General features: G+C 38.4%; 2 protein-coding genes across 7 annotated transcripts; one reads left to right on the top strand and one right to left on the bottom strand.

Moving 5' to 3' along the window:
• The first annotated feature begins 6202 nt into the window (after positions 1-6202).
• On the top strand, positions 6203-8762 carry LOC135161487 (uncharacterized). Its single transcript, XM_064119090.1, has 8 exons — positions 6203-6210; positions 6296-6408; positions 6463-6633; positions 6734-7248; positions 7356-7791; positions 7834-7981; positions 8024-8335; positions 8759-8762. The coding sequence occupies exons 1-8, from the start codon at positions 6203-6205 to the stop codon at positions 8760-8762; spliced, it is 1707 nt and encodes a 568-aa protein (XP_063975160.1).
• Positions 6771-11806, bottom strand: LOC135161108 (venom acid phosphatase Acph-1-like). 6 transcript variants are annotated; one of them, XR_010298694.1, is made up of 10 exons: positions 11612-11806; positions 11022-11132; positions 10676-10938; positions 10321-10604; positions 9640-9848; positions 9359-9561; positions 8987-9283; positions 8117-8866; positions 7844-8013; positions 6771-7780 (listed from the first exon to the last, which is right to left on the bottom strand). XR_010298694.1 is itself a non-coding variant. In XM_064118401.1 (6 exons), the coding sequence occupies exons 1-6, from the start codon at positions 11699-11701 to the stop codon at positions 9430-9432; spliced, it is 1089 nt and encodes a 362-aa protein (XP_063974471.1). In that variant the 5' UTR covers positions 11702-11806; the 3' UTR covers positions 9306-9429. The 6 variants fall into 6 exon arrangements, 1 of the variants encoding a protein (XP_063974471.1); XR_010298695.1 differs by having other exon boundaries at positions 6771-8013; positions 8117-8338; positions 8757-8866; XR_010298696.1 differs by having other exon boundaries at positions 6771-8013; positions 8117-8300; positions 8757-8866.
• Between the last annotated feature and the right edge of the window lie 5225 nt (positions 11807-17031).

Raw genomic sequence — 17031 nt, 5'->3', positions numbered from 1 at the left:
TTATTGCAAAGAGTGAAGTTCATTTTAACGTAAAGCTCGTAAATATACATTGCGATAATGGTAAAGAGTATCTGTCAAACCAGATGAAAGATTTTTATATAGAAAGAGGAATTAGCTATCATTTGACTGTTCCATATACTCCTCAATTAAATGGCGTTGCGGAACGTATGAATCGAACGATTGGCGAGAGAGCCCGTGCAATGTTAAATGGTGCAGCTCTGAGTAAAGAATTTTGGGGAGAAGCCGTTTTAACGGCAACATATTTAATTAACCTTACTCCAACAAAAGCTATACAGTTGTGTAAAACACCATTTGAATTGTGGCATAGTAAAAAGCCCAAATTAGAGTATCTGAGAGTTTTCGGATCGACAGTTTACCTGCATAACAAAAATAGAAAAAGGACATTTGATGAAAAATCGTGGAAGGGTATTCTTGTCGGTTTTGAATCCAACGGATACAAAGTTTGGGATGTTGAGACTCAGAAGTTTGTGAAAGTAAGAGATGTAATAATTGATGAGGTAAATTACGTGACATCTCGGCCAGTGTCAAAAGAAAATCCGCCACCTCGCCACACTGATGATTTTGATGTGATGTCAGAACCAGTTGAAAGGCGATGTGAACCTGATGATGAGAAATCAGGAGGCGTTGATACGAGTATACCTGGTACTAACCGACCGGAGGCAACTCATATAAATGAATCTGATAAAGAGAAATTTGAAAATGATGTTGGTTTGAATATACCTGGCAGCCATAAACCAGATGCAATTCAAAGACAACGATCTGAAGGTGAGAAATCAGATGAACAAGGTATGAGTGAATTTGACAATAATAAAGCTCAGAGATGTAAATCTGATGATGAAAGTAATTCAGATCCACTGGAGCCGATTGATCAGAACGTAAAACAAAATCGTAATAAATCTGCAGATGAAGCAGATGGTCTCCATCAAACCGACAAGAAAATTAAAATTAGAAGCGAAAGAATTAAGAAACAACCACGTATTTCGTATGATGAAACCGAAACTCCAGATGATTACCTCTTGTGTGCTCAGTCTATTGTTTATAAAATACCTACAATGTTCGAGGAAATAAAAACAAGGGACGATAGGCTGAAATGGGAGAAGGCCATTGGGGATGAACTAAATTCTCTTATTATAAATAAAACGTGGACATTAGTAACGAGACCTAGTGGTAAAAATATTGTCGATTGTAAATGGATATTTACAATTAAAAATGATGGACTCGGGAATCCGATAAAATACAAAGCTCGTTTAGTCGCTCGCGGTTTCAGTCAACAGTATTTGGTAGATTATGATGAGGTATTTGCACCAGTCGCGAGAATTTCGAGTTTTAGATTCATTGTAGCATTTGCAAACCAGCATAATTTACTAATTCGTCATATGGACGTTAAAACTGCATTCTTGAATGGTACATTAAAAGAGGAAATTTACATGAAAGTACCAATGGGTGTAAAAAGTAATGAAAATCAAGTTTGCAAGTTGAATAAAGCACTATATGGGTTAAAACAGGCTGCAAGATGTTGGTTTGCAATGTTTGAAAAAGCTCTCATTGGAAAAGGTTTCCAAAACTCAGCAGTCGATCGTTGTATTTATTTTCTAAATCGAGGAAATGTATCGGAAAATATTTATGTGGTATTATATGTGGATGATCTTGTGGTTGCAACGGCTAATGTCATAACCATGAGAAAATTTAAGAATTATTTAATGAGTAAATTTCAAATGACAGATCTAAATAGTATCAAATTATTTTTGGGAATGAAAGTTGACTGAAAAGATAGAATTTTAACGTTGAATCAGAGTGCCTATATGAAAATGGTTTTAGAAAAATTCAATATGCGTGATTGTAACTCCGTCAATACACCTCTCCCGAGTAAATTTAATTTTCTTGCTTTAAACTGAGATGAAAAATGTGAGGCACCTTGTAGAAGTTTAATTGGATGCTTGATGTATATTATGATTTATACGAGGCCTGATTTAAGCGCAGCAGTTAGTATTTTGAGTCGTTATGCAGCTAAGAATAATACAGAGCTTTGGCAAAGTTTGAAAAGAATTCTAAGATATCTCAAGGGTTCAATGGATCTGAAATTAACATATGTTATGAATCATTTTAATGAACTTTTAAGTGGCTATGTTGATTCAGATTGGGGAGGTGGTGAAAGTACGGATCGAAAAAGTACAACAGCTTATATATTTAAGTTATATGATCGATGCACAATATGTTGGAACACGAAGAAACAATCATCGGTAGCTATCTCCTCCACAGAAGCCGAATACATGGCTTTGTCTGAGGCTGTGAAAGAGGCTTTATGGTTAAAATCATTAGCAGTAAGCCTCAATGCATACATTTCAGACCCAATAACAATTTACGAAGATAACACAGGTTGTATCAGTATTGCGAGCAATCCGAGCAGTCACAAACGATCAAAGCATATTGATATAAAGTATCACTTCTCGAGAGAACAAGCGGAAAGAAATGTAATTAAATTAAAATTCATTTCCACAGGTTGCCAACTAGCCGACACAATGACGAAGCCGTTACCAGCGGTTAAATTCCTGGAATTCAGAAGGGGAATTGGTTTAGAATAAATAATATGAGTCGATTATAATTAGTTTGTTTGTTTAACAGAGATATGATTGTTAATATGGTCTGATTGGGTTTTTCTGGGTTTCCCCAATCCTATGCAACAAATGTTGGACCATTTTGTATTAGCCCCAGGTATAAATAGAAGTATGAGGAAGATCTGTCTTGAGTCTGATAGTGTTAAGAACCTCCTAAGAACCTCCCAAATCAGGTTCCTCGTGGATTCTGGATCCATCATATCCATAATTCCACGAGGGAAGCGACAAAATAACGAAAAACCAGCGGATTTTCAATTATATGCAGTCAACGGGACCATAATCCACACGTACGGACAGCGAGTGCTCAACCTAAACCTCGGTCTCCATCGTGCCCTGAAGTGGCCCTTCACCATTGCTGACGTGAAGACTGCGATCATCGGTGCAGACCTACAGGCCTACTATGGTTTGCTCATCGACATCCAAGGTCGCCGTCTGGTTGACAAAGTGACCAGTCTCAGTGTCACCGGCACCTTGCTCGAGACCTCAATTTTCAACGTCTTTCCAGTCGACAAAGCCCGGCAGTTGCCACCATTCTACACGGGACTGCTGCTGTATATTGACGTCACCAAACCTGCACCGATCCCCATGATCAGCTTCAGCAACCCAGTCGCACACCACATCCTCACGACAGGCCCACCTGTAGCCGAGCGCCCACATCGTTTAACTGGCGAGAAATTCCAGACCGCCAAGGAGAATTTCGACCTGCTCTTACAGTTCGGTGTCATCAGGCCTTCCAGCAGCCAGTGGTCCAGCCCCATACATATGGTGGCTAAGAAAGACGGCGCATGGCGTGCAACAGGTGATTACAGACAGCTCACTCGTCAAACGACACCCGATCGCTACCCCATCCCACACATAGAGGATGTGATCCAGCGCTGCCATGGTAGTAGCATTTTCACGACCCTAGACCTGGTGCGTGCCTATCACCAGATCCCGGTAGCTGAAGAGGACATCCCCAAGACTGCGGTGACCACTCCCTTCGGCCTTTTTGAGTTTTGCGGCATGCCACCTGGGTTGTGCAACGCCCCACAAACCTTTCAAAGGCATGTGGACAATTTGCTACGAGATTGTCAATTCGCTGCGTGTTCCTTTGATGACATCATCATCTACTCCACGACTCCAGAGCAACATCAACGCCATGTGGAAGCCATCCTCAAGCTGCTCCTCAACAATCACCTGACGATCAACCCAGGCAAGTGCCAATTCGCTCAGGAGGAGGTCCTATACCTGGGGTACATCCTTAACAGGCATGGCTACTGTCCACCCACAAACAAGGTAGAAGCAATTTTGACCTACCCAAAGCCAGAGACCATCGAGGACCTCCGGAGATTCCTCGGCATGGAAAACTACTACCGGCGCTGTATCCCTCTAGCCGCAGCGATCCAGGCCCCCCTGAACGAGCACCGGAAGCAGGCCAAGGAAAAGGACAAGCGTAAAGTCCCTTGCACCGCGGAATTGGAAGCAGCCCTGGAGAGTTACATGCAGAGTGTGGCCAAGGTCACCAGGGCGTCTTTTCTGTCAGCATCAGCCCCTCTGTCTCTCTCCACTGACGCTTCCGATTCAGCCATCGGTGGTGCCTTGGAGCAACTCGTCGATTCTACACGGCAACCATTAGGTTTCTTCTCGAGGAAGCTGAGCCCCACTGAGCAACGCTACAGTACTTATGACCGTGAGCTACTCGCCATCTTCTCCGGTATTAAATACTTGAAACACATAGTCGAGGGTCGTGAATTCATCGTGAAAACGGACCACAAGCCCCTCGTCTACGCGTTCCACCAGCGACCCGAGAAGGCATCGAGAGGGAAATATTCTATAATTTTGAAGCTCGAGTGGTATTCAGGGGATTATTTTTCCTATCCAAATTTCGGCCAAGAGAATTGTGCCATGACATGAAAAAAGGTTTATTTGGTTAAGTGTCGTTTGTTTATCAAAATTATCAAAAAATTATCGCATATAATACCACAAGAGCTCCGAAATTATCGGGAAATATCCGATAATTTCGGACATCTTGTGGTATTATATGCGACAATTCCACTTTTTTTCTTTTTGAATGGAAATCACTGTACCTGATACATCTTGATCTCATCATTGTATTTGAGAGCATCATCCCCCCAGCAAAGTATGCGAACCCTTCTGCCATCATTGTTATTTATATTTCGTCCTCGCTCTCCTACATTACAACTGTAGTATGCCTTCGGTCGGCAAGGCAGCACACGCGACTTTAGAGTTAAATAGAAAAAGAACACGAGAGGTGACCCCCACCTCTCCCCATCCTCGCGCGGAGACCTCGCTTTTCTTTCGCGCGCGCTTGATGACACACGTTTTAAGAGTTTTGTGACATTTTTAAGTGGTCAAGATGGGAAAGAAATCCAAGAGATCTCGTGAAAGAGACGAATTGTTAGAAAGTTTACTAAATAAAGTTCAGAAGATCGAAGAGAAACTGAATATTCTACCGGACGATTCGGAAAATGAAGCACCGAACAACCAGCAGAATTTGGGAGAAGACACTGAGATTACATCAGATGCAGCGACAGGTGTCATATCGGAACTGGTGGATAAAACTGCCGCGGAATCTAAGGATGACGAAGACTGGATAAAATTTGTAAGTCTTTCTTTTATGATAAAAATATTAATTTAATCGCAGAGTCCAGTTAGAAGGCAAATGACAAGGGAAACATGCATACATGAAGCGATCTGTGCTTGTGTGTGTGTGACAAGCACAGACACACATAACGCACCACGCAAACATATCGCACCACGTCTGTGCTTGCTGAGTGGTAAGACATGACGCATAGAGCCTTGCAAACGGGATCCTTCTTTCAAAGGACGTCTGAAACAAAGGGTATTTTTAAAAAACAAACAACAGTTTGTCAACCACAGAGCTCAGGTGCATCAACCCCCGAGATTTCCGAACAAGATCGAGAAGACCAATTAAATAATGTAAGAGCAGGTAGATTATCCCTTTTCTATAATAATTGGACTCAGATTACTGATGATAAGTTTGTTCTATCCTGTATTTCCGGATATAAGATTCCTGTCGAAAAAGACCTTATTAAAGAGAACTACAGGAAGTGTGAATACTCGGGATCAGACTTAGAAGCCACAAGATATTGTATTAAAGAATTATTATTTAAGAAAGCCATTAGGAAGTGTTCGGACACAGAAGGTCAGTTTTTATCATCTTATTTTTTGGTCAAAAAGCCTGATGGTTCAAACAGGTTTATTTTAAATCTAAAAGCACTTAATAAATTCATCACAAAACAACATTTTAAACTTGAAGACTTAAGAACAGTAATTGAGCTGATTTTTCCAAACTATTTTTTAGGATTGATCGGTCTACAGGACGCGTATTATTTATTGCCAATACATAAAGAAAGCAGAAAATAGTTGCGTTGCAAGTTTAAAAATGAATTATTCGAATTTCTTTGTTTACGCTTTGGTTTGTGCACAGCTCCATTCGTGTTTACGAAGGTTATGAAAGTAGTGATGAGAAAATTGAGGGATAGAGGCTTATCATCAGTAATTTATTTAGATGATATCTTATGTATTGAAGAACCTCTCGAACAATGTCAAGGTAACTTGAAGCAAACACGAGGCTTTCTCGAGTGGTTGGGTTTTTTGGTTAATTATAAAAAATCAAGCCTCATCCCTTCCAAAAGGTGCAAATTCTTAGGTTTTATTATTGATACCAAGAGCTACAGGATTGAACTGCCGGTTGAAAAGAGAAAGAAAGTTGACGACTTACTAGAAGTCTTTTTGAACCTAGATAGATGTTTAATCAGAGAGTTTGCTCAATTAATTGGAACCCTTATTGCATGTTGCCCAGCGGTCGAATATGGTTGGTTATACACTAAGGCCTTGGAGAGGGAAAAAAATTTCCAGCTCTTATTTAACGACTATTGTTTTGATAGAAGAATGGTTATTAAAGAACCGATTAAGCAGGAGTTAGCCTGGTGGAAAGAAAACATATTGAGTAGTGTTCACTACATTAAGGACGGTTCTTTCTTCGAAATCGGGCTGGGGAGCATGCAATAGTAATAAGAAAATTTACGGTTTTTGGTCAAAGACGGAACAGGCGTTACATATCAACTTTTTAGAACTTTCAACGATAAAGCTCGCATTAGTAGAACTAGCTTCAGGGTTTGAAGACTGTAAAATTCTATTGCGAATAGATAACACCACGGCCATTGCATACATAAATAAAATGGGTGGTACCAGATTCCAGAGATATAATAAATTGGCTCGTGAAATTTGGCAATGGGCAGAGCTTAGGAAGATAATTCTGATTGCTTCTTATATTCCATCTAAAGAAAACATTATTGCTGATAGCTTATCAAGAATTAAGAATATTGATACGGAATGGGAACTGAACGAAATTTATTACAAGGAAATCATTAGGAATTTTGGCGTTCCTGAGATTGACCTTTTCGCATCCGAATTAAATACGAAATGTACAAGATTCATCTCATGGAAACCAGAGGGTAGATCCCTGTATGTTGATGCCTTCACCATCACCTGGGATAAATGGGATGTTTACGCTTTTCCCCCCTTTTCATTAATTTTGAAAGCCTTAGCAAAAATTAAACGGGAAAAAGCAGAGGGTATCTTAGTGGTTCCTCTGTAGAAAAATCAACCTTGGTTTCCGCTTTTCGAAAAATTAATAGTAGGCAAGCCTCTATTTTTCAAACCTAATTCAAGACTACTCCTTTCTCCATGCAGGAAATTATCACATCCCAGAGCAGACCATCTGGGTTTAATTGCGAGCAGAATATCCGGGAGGCCTTTCTAGCAAGGAAAGTTCCCATTGAAGCCTTAGACATTGATCTAGCTTCATTAAGTAAATCTACATTCAAACAATATGGTAGTGCTCTAAAGCAATGGGATGAGTTTTGTAGACGGAAGAACAGAGACTGTTTAGATATAAATGTTAAGGTAGTCCTAGAATTCTTATATGAGAGATACAAAGCGGGGGCGTCTTATGGTACGCTCAATTCTTGCCGTAGTGCAATTTCATTATTGTCTAAGAAGAAGATTGGGGAAAACGCAATCATTTGCCGTTTAAAGGGGGTATACAAGATGAGACCATGCAGACCCAAATATTCCTCTACATGGGACGTGGCAACTGTCCTCCGTTTCTTGGAATCCTTAAATATATGTACTTTAAGAGATCTAACATATAAGACTGTAATGCTTTTAGCCTTACGTACCGCTCAAAGAGCGCAAGCTCTCTCAAAGATCAGAATCGATCTTATAAAAGAATCACCTGACGGTATTGAGATAAGGATCCCTGATGTTTTAAAAACTTCAGGACCAGGACGTAATCAGCCATGTTTTCGATTACCAAAGTTTAACGAAAAACCATTGTTATGTGTGTATTCTGCAATTAGATTATATTTAGAAAGGATAAGTCCTTCACGAAAAGAGGAAAAACTATTATTTATCTCATATAAGAAGCCTTATGAAGCAGTAACCACTCATACCATTAGTAGATGGGTGAAGAAATGTTTGTTTTTAGGTGGAATTGATACCACTATTTTTCTGCTCATTCCACACGGCATGCTTCTACGTCAAGATCTGCCGAAAAAGGTGTTGATTTCGATACCATTCGCAGAACTGCAGGCTGGTCTGCTGACTCTCAGACGTTTGCCCGTTTTTACCAAAGGCCTATCAATACAAATACTTCAAACTTTTCTTTATCGGTACTGGAATAAAAAAAAAGAGAAAAAGAAAAACCAAAGAGGGAATTGATTATTTTCAAATCTCTAAACAACTACAGTTGTAATGTAGGAGAGCGTGGACGAAATATAATTGGATGATCAAACTAACTTACCTGTAAGTGATGTTCGATCGTAATTATATGAAGTCCTCGCTCGAGTACATTAGTCCCACCTAGAGGCCAAAAACGATTTTTTGTTTTTCCCTCCCCTTTAAGTTGTGTGTATGGTGGGGCTCTAAAATTGAGGTCTCCGCGCGAGGATGGGGAGAGGTGGGGGTCACCTCTCGTGTTCTCTTTCTATTGAACTCTAAAGTCGCGTGTGCTGCCTTGCCGACCGAAGGCATACTACAGTTGTAATGTACTCGAGCGAGGACTTCATATAATTAGGATCGAACGTCACTTACAGGTAAGTTAGTTTGATCATCCAATTAAAATGCACTTGTAAATCCACTTAGATGGAGATTTTGGCAGCTCCCTCAGGCCTTCAATGCAGTCGACGTAGCCGATGATTTTCCTAAGAAAAAAAAATGAAATTACTCTCCGAACACGTGTCAATGATAGGTTATGATGATTGAATGCGTAATAAAATTTTGAAATATGTCCATTTTTTGAAAATAATCATAGGAATACTTACATGAGTGTAGCTCCAATATTGAAATGATCAATGGCTCTGTTGGTCGTATATTTAATAGGTGGAGATGTCATGATGTTTCACGATTATAAATTATCTCCTTTTTATAATAGGATAAAAACACTCAAACACGTTGCCAAATGTGATGGTTTTTACCGGTTCATTTGTTCCAGTTCATTTGTTCCCGTCCAATGTGCGACTTATATAATCGACAGATGTCGCTTCGGTTTCTGTCTTACGCTTACGCATTTTCGAGATATTTCTTTGAGAAATATCGATATCGATCTGTACACGGGTCTCCTTTTTATAATAGGAATAAAGACATTTGTGAGGACGGTTTTGCAGGGATCAGATGAATAGTTTTTTCTTTATTACCGTTTCGAGACATCTAATTGACTACATGAATCCTAGTAATAGAAAATATTTTTGAGTGGAAGCCATCCTGGTCAACAGCTATTCTCAGCCGTTGGCATGGAACTGCCAAATAGTTCCACAAACTTTTCCAGAGGACATAGTTCTTCACATCCGGGGATTCTTAGGGATTCTGTCGCCGAAGGGTTCCCCAGGTAATAATGAATCTATAGTGAGGGTTCGATGGCAAATATCAATGAAACTCGTATATTATTATTATTAACCTAGAGAGAATGTGAACTTACGTTGACAAAATATTTATCGCCATCCGCCAGTAATTCAACAAAAATGGCGCTGGCATATTCTGGAACCTGAGGTTCGTAGAGGTTAAGTATTTTCAACAACGAAACGATATTTATGTCGTGGGCGGCTAGTAATTCCATCTTCAATTTTGATTGGCTATCTCCACTCGCAGCAATTAACATGTTATCTGTAAATTTCTTTAAAAGCCTTCCTATAACACATAGGAACACATTGATAAGTTAATGAACTAAATAGTAGTCGTGATAGTGTATTGGTCAAGGCCATAAATTCTATCGAATTGATGGTGCGATAGGAATCATTGAGATCTTAAATTTCAATTATGTGGTGTCGGAATTTATGGAATGCAGTACCATCATTTGTCTGATACTATCCTAGGTTAAACCTAATTTACAAAACTGTCCGGAAATTCTTTCCTGAATCCCTTGAACAGTTTTTTTATTCAGGTCAATCCGAATAAGACCGTATCGAATTTCAAAGTCATTCAAGAATTTTGAAATCATTATTCTCTCCTCCTGTCTTTGATCGTAAAAAAATTGCCCGGAAATTACAGCTTTGATTTGAGACATGATGTGGCCTGCATTCTTAAAAACAATATTGAAAACCATTAAACAAATAGTTCGCATATTGTTAATTACTTGTGTAGATAATTTTTTCATAGTTACCTCCACTGAGGCACCTCATTTTCCAGTTGTAATTTAGCACTTTATATTCTTGATCGACAGCATCTAGTAATAGACCTCTTGGATAAATCCCTGTAGCCCATGAAGGAAGAGAACAATCCATGGACTCTAGTGACGCTAAACCATGATAAATAAAGTTGTACTGTTTAGTATCCGTGACGGGAGTACCGATCCAGTCGCTCAGATTTTTCGCAAAATCACTTAATGTTTCAATTTCTGCCCGAAGCTTCGAATCTTTGAGGACACTAGCGCGCTGTTCTTTGAACCTACCGTGAAGTAAAGGGTCAGTTTGCATGGTAAAATTTACGACCTGTGAAGAAATAATATTTGATCTCACTCCGGGTGTTTGTGGAAAAGCAAGAAGTCGTCGTCAGGTGGTGGAACATTCATCACCACTGGCTGCCAATTTAGTTTTGAATTCCATTTTTGGTAAGGACCAGGGGGAAACATACCCGCCATCGCCATTTGAAGAGACATTTGCGTTCTGTCAGCATGAGTACTACGCGCGGATACCACGTTAGGATCATATAGATCCCCCAGAAACTGGTCAAGACGTTCGCGCATGTATTTACCCAGTTCATAAACACTTTGCTTTCCTTTCTGAATAAAAAAAGGGAACAACAAATGATAAGTGTGTACAAGCACGATTGATCTGATAAACATAAGAAAATGATGCAATTTACGTTTGTCAATTGTCCATGACCGTAAGGAGAAAAATCCGATTTTACATATGGGCTTGTTGGAAATGATTCGTAAGGTTTATTCGTCGGAGTTCGATCTCCATGGCGAAAAATCTAAAATCAAATGACGATGTTTTATTACAAGGATGTTATCGTTCTATAAACATGCATTGGGAACCGTTGCTATCATATGTTCGTGAGATAAGGAATTGATTTTTATGCCTGATTTTTATAACACGTAAAAGATAAGGTCGAATGCCTTCTCATTCGTCATTATCTTTTACGTATTATACCACGAACATGTTGCATATCCAAACATTGTTATAAAACTTGAAAATAGTGAATACGTGAAGAATCATAACTGTACGTGACTTGATTAAATTTGCTGGTAATCAAGTTATACGTGAATGCAAAATATTTTTATGTTATTCGTTTTATGTTAATTACGAGATGAATTTAAACGGTTCAATTCTTCGAAAAAAAACGATTTTAAACTAATTCTACAGAGATTATTCCTTACAAGATCCACTGTGGTATATTTCTAGGGCTAAACAATTCTCTTAGAGGGATTATGAACAATTGATGCTACCCACCACATTCACGAATTTGTATTCTAGGTCACTAGTGACTTCAAGTATCCCGAGAAAGAAAATAATCGAGTGACAAAAAATTATTGTCGTCATTTCAATGCAAAAAACTGGAACCGAGTACCTCGCAATATTTACTGAAAAAAATTCTAGGATGTGTCAAGAATTTCCCACGACTTCACATTTTAAAATCCCAGCTTGGACGCTAGTCTCCGCACTTTATATACCTTAATGACAGTGCCACACTTGTAGTGGGGGAAAATTAGAAGAATGACTCATGCCATTATTCAATGAGTACACTCTATAAACAAGTTACGGAATCGTTTCACTCAGAAAAGTGCAAATCAGGTCCGGCTGAGGGTCAATGATGACTTTTTTTGTTGGCGTACTTGCGAAAGACATCATCACCTCTTCAAGGTTCTCATATACCTGGAAATGAGCTTGTCATCCAAATTTTCGTGAAAAATTTTTTTCCATCATGAATTGATGAGAGAATCTGAGGGTGATTGGCATTGAGTGACGGTTCGCACTCGAGTTACTGGTGAGAGGGTTCGTGCATTACTGAACCAAATAAGATTTTCGAGGCATTCGCCCGAGCAGTTTATCCACCCTCCGAGAGTGAATATATGAAATGTTCAGAACATGTCTATTATGAATGGCAATTGCCTTCACATGAGTATATCAAGGAGATGCAATATGTAATTTCAATTTATGATATCATCTGGAGCGAGTACAAGTATCAAGTGGGGTGGTAGGGACTCGTGCCAAAAGCATTTGTTGCCTGAGGTGCTGACAGTATTTACACAGTAGGGTGTAAGGTTCATGGTGTGGGTGGAACTGTTGTTCACAGACTTGTTTCGAGTACGTGGATAAGTGCTTTGGGACTTGGTTTCAATCAAGAATTTTATCATTGCCCTGGAGCAATAGAATTTTCAAAACATTTTTAATGAGACCTATGGAATTTCGATTGACTTCTCCGAAAAATGATGTCTTCTACATTTCCCATCGAATATTCCTATAAAATCGGCATTTATTCAGCTGTGTTGAGCTGTCAATTACGAATACCAATCTCTATATTTGAACTATTGTAGTAATGAGATATTTAAATACATAAATCGATATTGAAATTTTGATGAATGCTGTTCATCAAAAATTTTTGACGAAATTCTGCATCATTCGGTTCATCGAAGATTTACAATTCGATTTAATCTATTATTCAATTCAGCATTTGCAATCGTGAATTTTTTACCAAATTGCAACACTTGAATATTTCCAGAGGCTTTAACTCCCTCATTGATTCACTTCAGCTTATCGCTTCGAACTACCGCAAATACTTGGAACGTCGTAAAAAGAGGTTCTTTGTGCCCAACACGTCGTACGTCTGGCAAAAAATTACAGATCAGTTTTGCATTAGCAGGCCGTCAAGACAGACGAATAAATTTCTTCCATCAAATACGAATATTCAAATCTTTATCATCACAGTGTGATTCAAATCCAAAATTAACTGCGAACCAAGCAAATCATCTAAATTCAATTTTTACATATTTTTTCTGATAATCCCATTAATAATTTTAATTCAGGAAGCGAGAAAATGGAATTCAACAATCTTCAAGTAAAACTTGATTCTGTCTCGTTGAAACATAGTTGGGAAAGCGCTCAGAAACGACTGGAGTACATTGCATCCACGTTATCACCAATAAAATTCATTTCCAGATTGAAAAATGAAAGTTCTAGTTCTAATTTTTATTGGGTGGAACAAAATAGCTCAGATCCGTGGCAAAATCGTCCGGAAAAATCCCATCAATTCTTATTAAAATGTAATGAATATTATGAGAATTCATAGCTATATTAATCCAGTGGGTCGCCCTTAACATGGTACCTTGGTGCCACGTTTACCTATGCATAGGAAAAGAATGAAGGAAAATAGGAGCCAGAGTGTTACACGATATTTTTTAAATATCACTTGGCAACTGATCCATTATTGTTGGAATTTTGCAATAAATTATTGTTGTATTTTACATAAAATTTTATAGTGTTACCACGACAGATCCTCAGGTTTAGAAAATTCTCACGAGATAATAGAGAAAAATTCCGGTTTTGAAACGTAATCTCCAAGATAAGGACACGAATTGTTATTCATAATTCGCAATATTTTGAGACATCGCACGTACGACAAAATTCATTGATTGCACCATATGGAAAACGTAATAGCAAGACTCATAAAGGACATTTCGCTCTTCTGTACGACAGAACAATACGCAGGATCATGTGGGCAAGATTCGAAATATCGCCCGAAAACTTGAGTATACAAAGCAAGAGCTAACTATTATATCTTCAACAGCTCGCTATAGTGGGTCAATATTGCAGACAGTTTGGGTTACAAAAGAGTATTGTATGGTAGGTATACGGTGAAAACGTGATGAAGACAATGGAGACCCCGGGTCTTGTAAATAAACATTGTCATATTTCCATGCAGTGATGTTACGTTATGATGATAACCATTAAAGTTCTTCGGGTACAGCCAGAGGTACACGAAATACTGTATCGAGTGGGACACACCTTATAAGGAACCATCAATTCCTTTTCTCTTTGGTACTGAAGACGGCAATCGATAAACGATTAGTCGAAAATTCACTAGACATCCAACGATAATATTTTTTTACTTCAATACTAGTTATATTAACATAAATAATATATTTACTTATTTCTTTCATGGTGCAGTATTTGTGAAAAAGGGCCCGAATATTCGGCCATTTCGGAAGAGTCAAAAATTCGTTTGTGATAAATAAATTTTATTTTAATTCAGAGAAATTTTATTTTGATGAAAATAAAAAATTCTTGCGCAGAGTAGAAATGAATTCTACTGGCCATTTGTTATGCGTCAGATTAAAATGAAATCGGCATCAAAATTTCAGTTCGTGTGTATATCATCAATGATCAATCTGTGTTAATGGTTCATATTTTTTTCAATATTCAAGAATCTCCAGTGCAAGGAAAATCCCAACTAAATTTCCATTCCCGTTTCAACTTCAACACTGAATGCATAAACGGACAACTACGACTTTCCAGAAATACATTTTAGATATCGAACTGGTAACCGCGTTTTGGCATCTCCAGGTCGTTGTCGCTTAGCATGTTTATTGAAAATTGTTGGAAGGGAGAAACTAATACCGTTCGAAAACTCCTGAGGAAAATGGAGAAACATAAATCCAATCCAATCTGGCGAATTGATGAAAAAAGTTTCGTATTGTAGAAAAATATTGAGTTTTTTACATCAATCCGCAGCAAAAATCCTACAATAAAGGGGCAAAACCAACCGAGCTATCGAACTACATCGAAATCTCGAATCCGTAACATCCGGATGACGATAACGATGCACTCTACGATTTGATTGTCGAAACATGTTTCATAAATTTAATGCAATTATTCTGAATGTTTGCGAGATAAAGTAACGGTAGGAATAAATTTGAATAATTGTGAGAATTTTTCACTCCGAAATGTCCATTAATTTTTAATGCCCGAATCCAGATGAATCTTATTTAGGTAATTTACTCGGGTAGTAAACCGAAGCCCGTTTTTTTCTGCCCGAATTACCATGAGTTCCCCTGGGTTTGCCTGGTCAATAAATGGAACTGACGCTGGTACAACCAAGAGGGCAAGCTTCTGAGTTGCTGCATTTTTAATGTGTTTTCTTAGGATTGGGTTATTCTTCATCATTAATGAGGACGCGAGGTTGAGCGAGAGATTAGGAAAGGAGTGAAGAGCAAATTTTGTTTTTAAACACGTGTTTAATATTCCCAGATAATTTTCTCTTTATTAAACTATAGACATTTACACTAGTTCGTTTTCGCACTCGCTCTGGACCTTTCTATTACTGAAAAATAAAATTCTACAAAAATCTCGAGTTGTTGGTCAACTTCTTTACGTCTAGATAGAATCCGATAACTTGAAATTTTCTCTCCGTCAGTTGAATTATCCGTAGATCAAGGAAATATTGAGAAAAATAATATCACCAAAACCGCAGCGTTTTTGTGAAATTGATTTGCGCATCACTCGCAATTGAAATTGATATTGCAATTTCTAATAAACACTGTCATGTACGGCACAAAAAACGCTCTTCATGGACGGTTGTCCACTGCCTTGTAAATAATACTCTTTGACCCCGGCCCTTCACTGAAGCACATTACGATACATGTGCTTCAATGAATGGCCATTGAAAATTGAAGCATCCTAGAAAAATCGTGTGGAAAGTATTTCAACACACGAGCCATGGAAAGCTCTACCTCGTGATTTTCAAATTTCGAAAGCATCGGAAGCTTGTCAAGAAAGAATCCTCCTGTGGTATCGTAATTAAATGGTGTCATCCTTCAAATTAACGATTGGATAATTATGTACACCACCATTTCGAGAGATATCGATGGAGGAGAAATCGATAAATAACATCGAAACATAATTCGACCCATACTCTATGATCCACTCCCCCAAATATCGAACTAGATCAAATCACAAAACTTCCAAAAATTTTTTTTTCTCTGAATATTGATGTAGCCCAGCAGCAGAGATCCGACGAGTTATTTATGACGTCTACAGGTGATTTCCACAACGAGACAACTATTCAGGAAAAATTACGTTTCTTTTTCTTCTAATTCCAGAGCGAAATGTCGAACATTTAGTGGAACCCAGATCCTGATCTACAACCGAAATCCATTTGTTTATGATAATTATTATAATTCGTTCGATCTGTGTGTCCTAGCAAATGTGTATTTTGTCGGATGGTGTGATCCAATACCCATCCTGATAAAACACCAGGGTAACAGGTACCAATAACTCCGTCTAAATGGCTTTTCTTTATCTCATTTCACGAGAACGTTCGCCTTTTTCTCTTGTCCGCGTTTAAAATAGGACGATGACGCACAACGGGTGGTAATAGTTTCGAATAAGGGTCGTGGTAGGATATCCCAAACGTCCATCTGCTGAGGACGGTGGAGTGTGGCTTCCAGTATCGATTTCATATTTCGCGTTTCAATGCTCAGAAAAGGTCCATTGTGCGTTATCCTCTTCAGTACAGTGCACACTTGGGAGTGGATCGGCGAACTCATCTATTTTGTTACGGTTTTGGAACTTCAACTCTTTTCAAATCTACACACTCCCGTTACATCCCTTGTTTCAATGTATCAGAATTTTTTTATGTCTCCGAGGCAATTTTATTTCTTATATTTATTGTTTATTTCTTTACATTTATCGTAGGAAGGAAGAAACCTGGAGGAATCCAGGGGATAGAGGGAAAACAATTAATAAATCCACTTCGATGGCTCAAGAATTCAATGGCCCAGTTCGTCAAATAGTATCATAACTAAACAATTAATAATTGCAGCTAAAATGTTTATTTAAAAAATCAGGCTGCGACTGGCTAATTATCGTTGTTC

Source organism: Diachasmimorpha longicaudata, chromosome 4, assembly GCF_034640455.1.
Source record: "Diachasmimorpha longicaudata isolate KC_UGA_2023 chromosome 4, iyDiaLong2, whole genome shotgun sequence".
NCBI lineage: Eukaryota > Metazoa > Arthropoda > Insecta > Hymenoptera > Braconidae > Diachasmimorpha > Diachasmimorpha longicaudata.
This window is presented reverse-complemented; position numbering and strand designations above follow the sequence as displayed.

Excerpts from the sequence above, each read along its gene's own strand:
- LOC135161487 (XM_064119090.1), top strand. Across the intron at positions 6,634-6,733 it reads TGTTCACTACATTAAGGACG|AACTTTCAACGATAAAGCTC; the intron begins GTTCTTTCTTCG and ends TCAACTTTTTAG. Across the intron at positions 7,792-7,833 it reads CTTGGAATCCTTAAATATAT|CCTTACGTACCGCTCAAAGA; the intron begins GTACTTTAAGAG and ends TAATGCTTTTAG.
- LOC135161108 (XM_064118401.1), bottom strand. The coding sequence starts at position 11,701 with ATGACGACAATAATTTTTTGTCACTCGATTATTTTCTTTCTCGGGATA. Across the intron at positions 10,605-10,675 it reads CTTTTCCACAAACACCCGGA|GTTCAAAGAACAGCGCGCTA; the intron begins GTGAGATCAAAT and ends ACTTCACGGTAG. Across the intron at positions 9,849-10,320 it reads AATGAGGTGCCTCAGTGGAG|GAAGGCTTTTAAAGAAATTT; the intron begins GTAACTATGAAA and ends TATGTGTTATAG.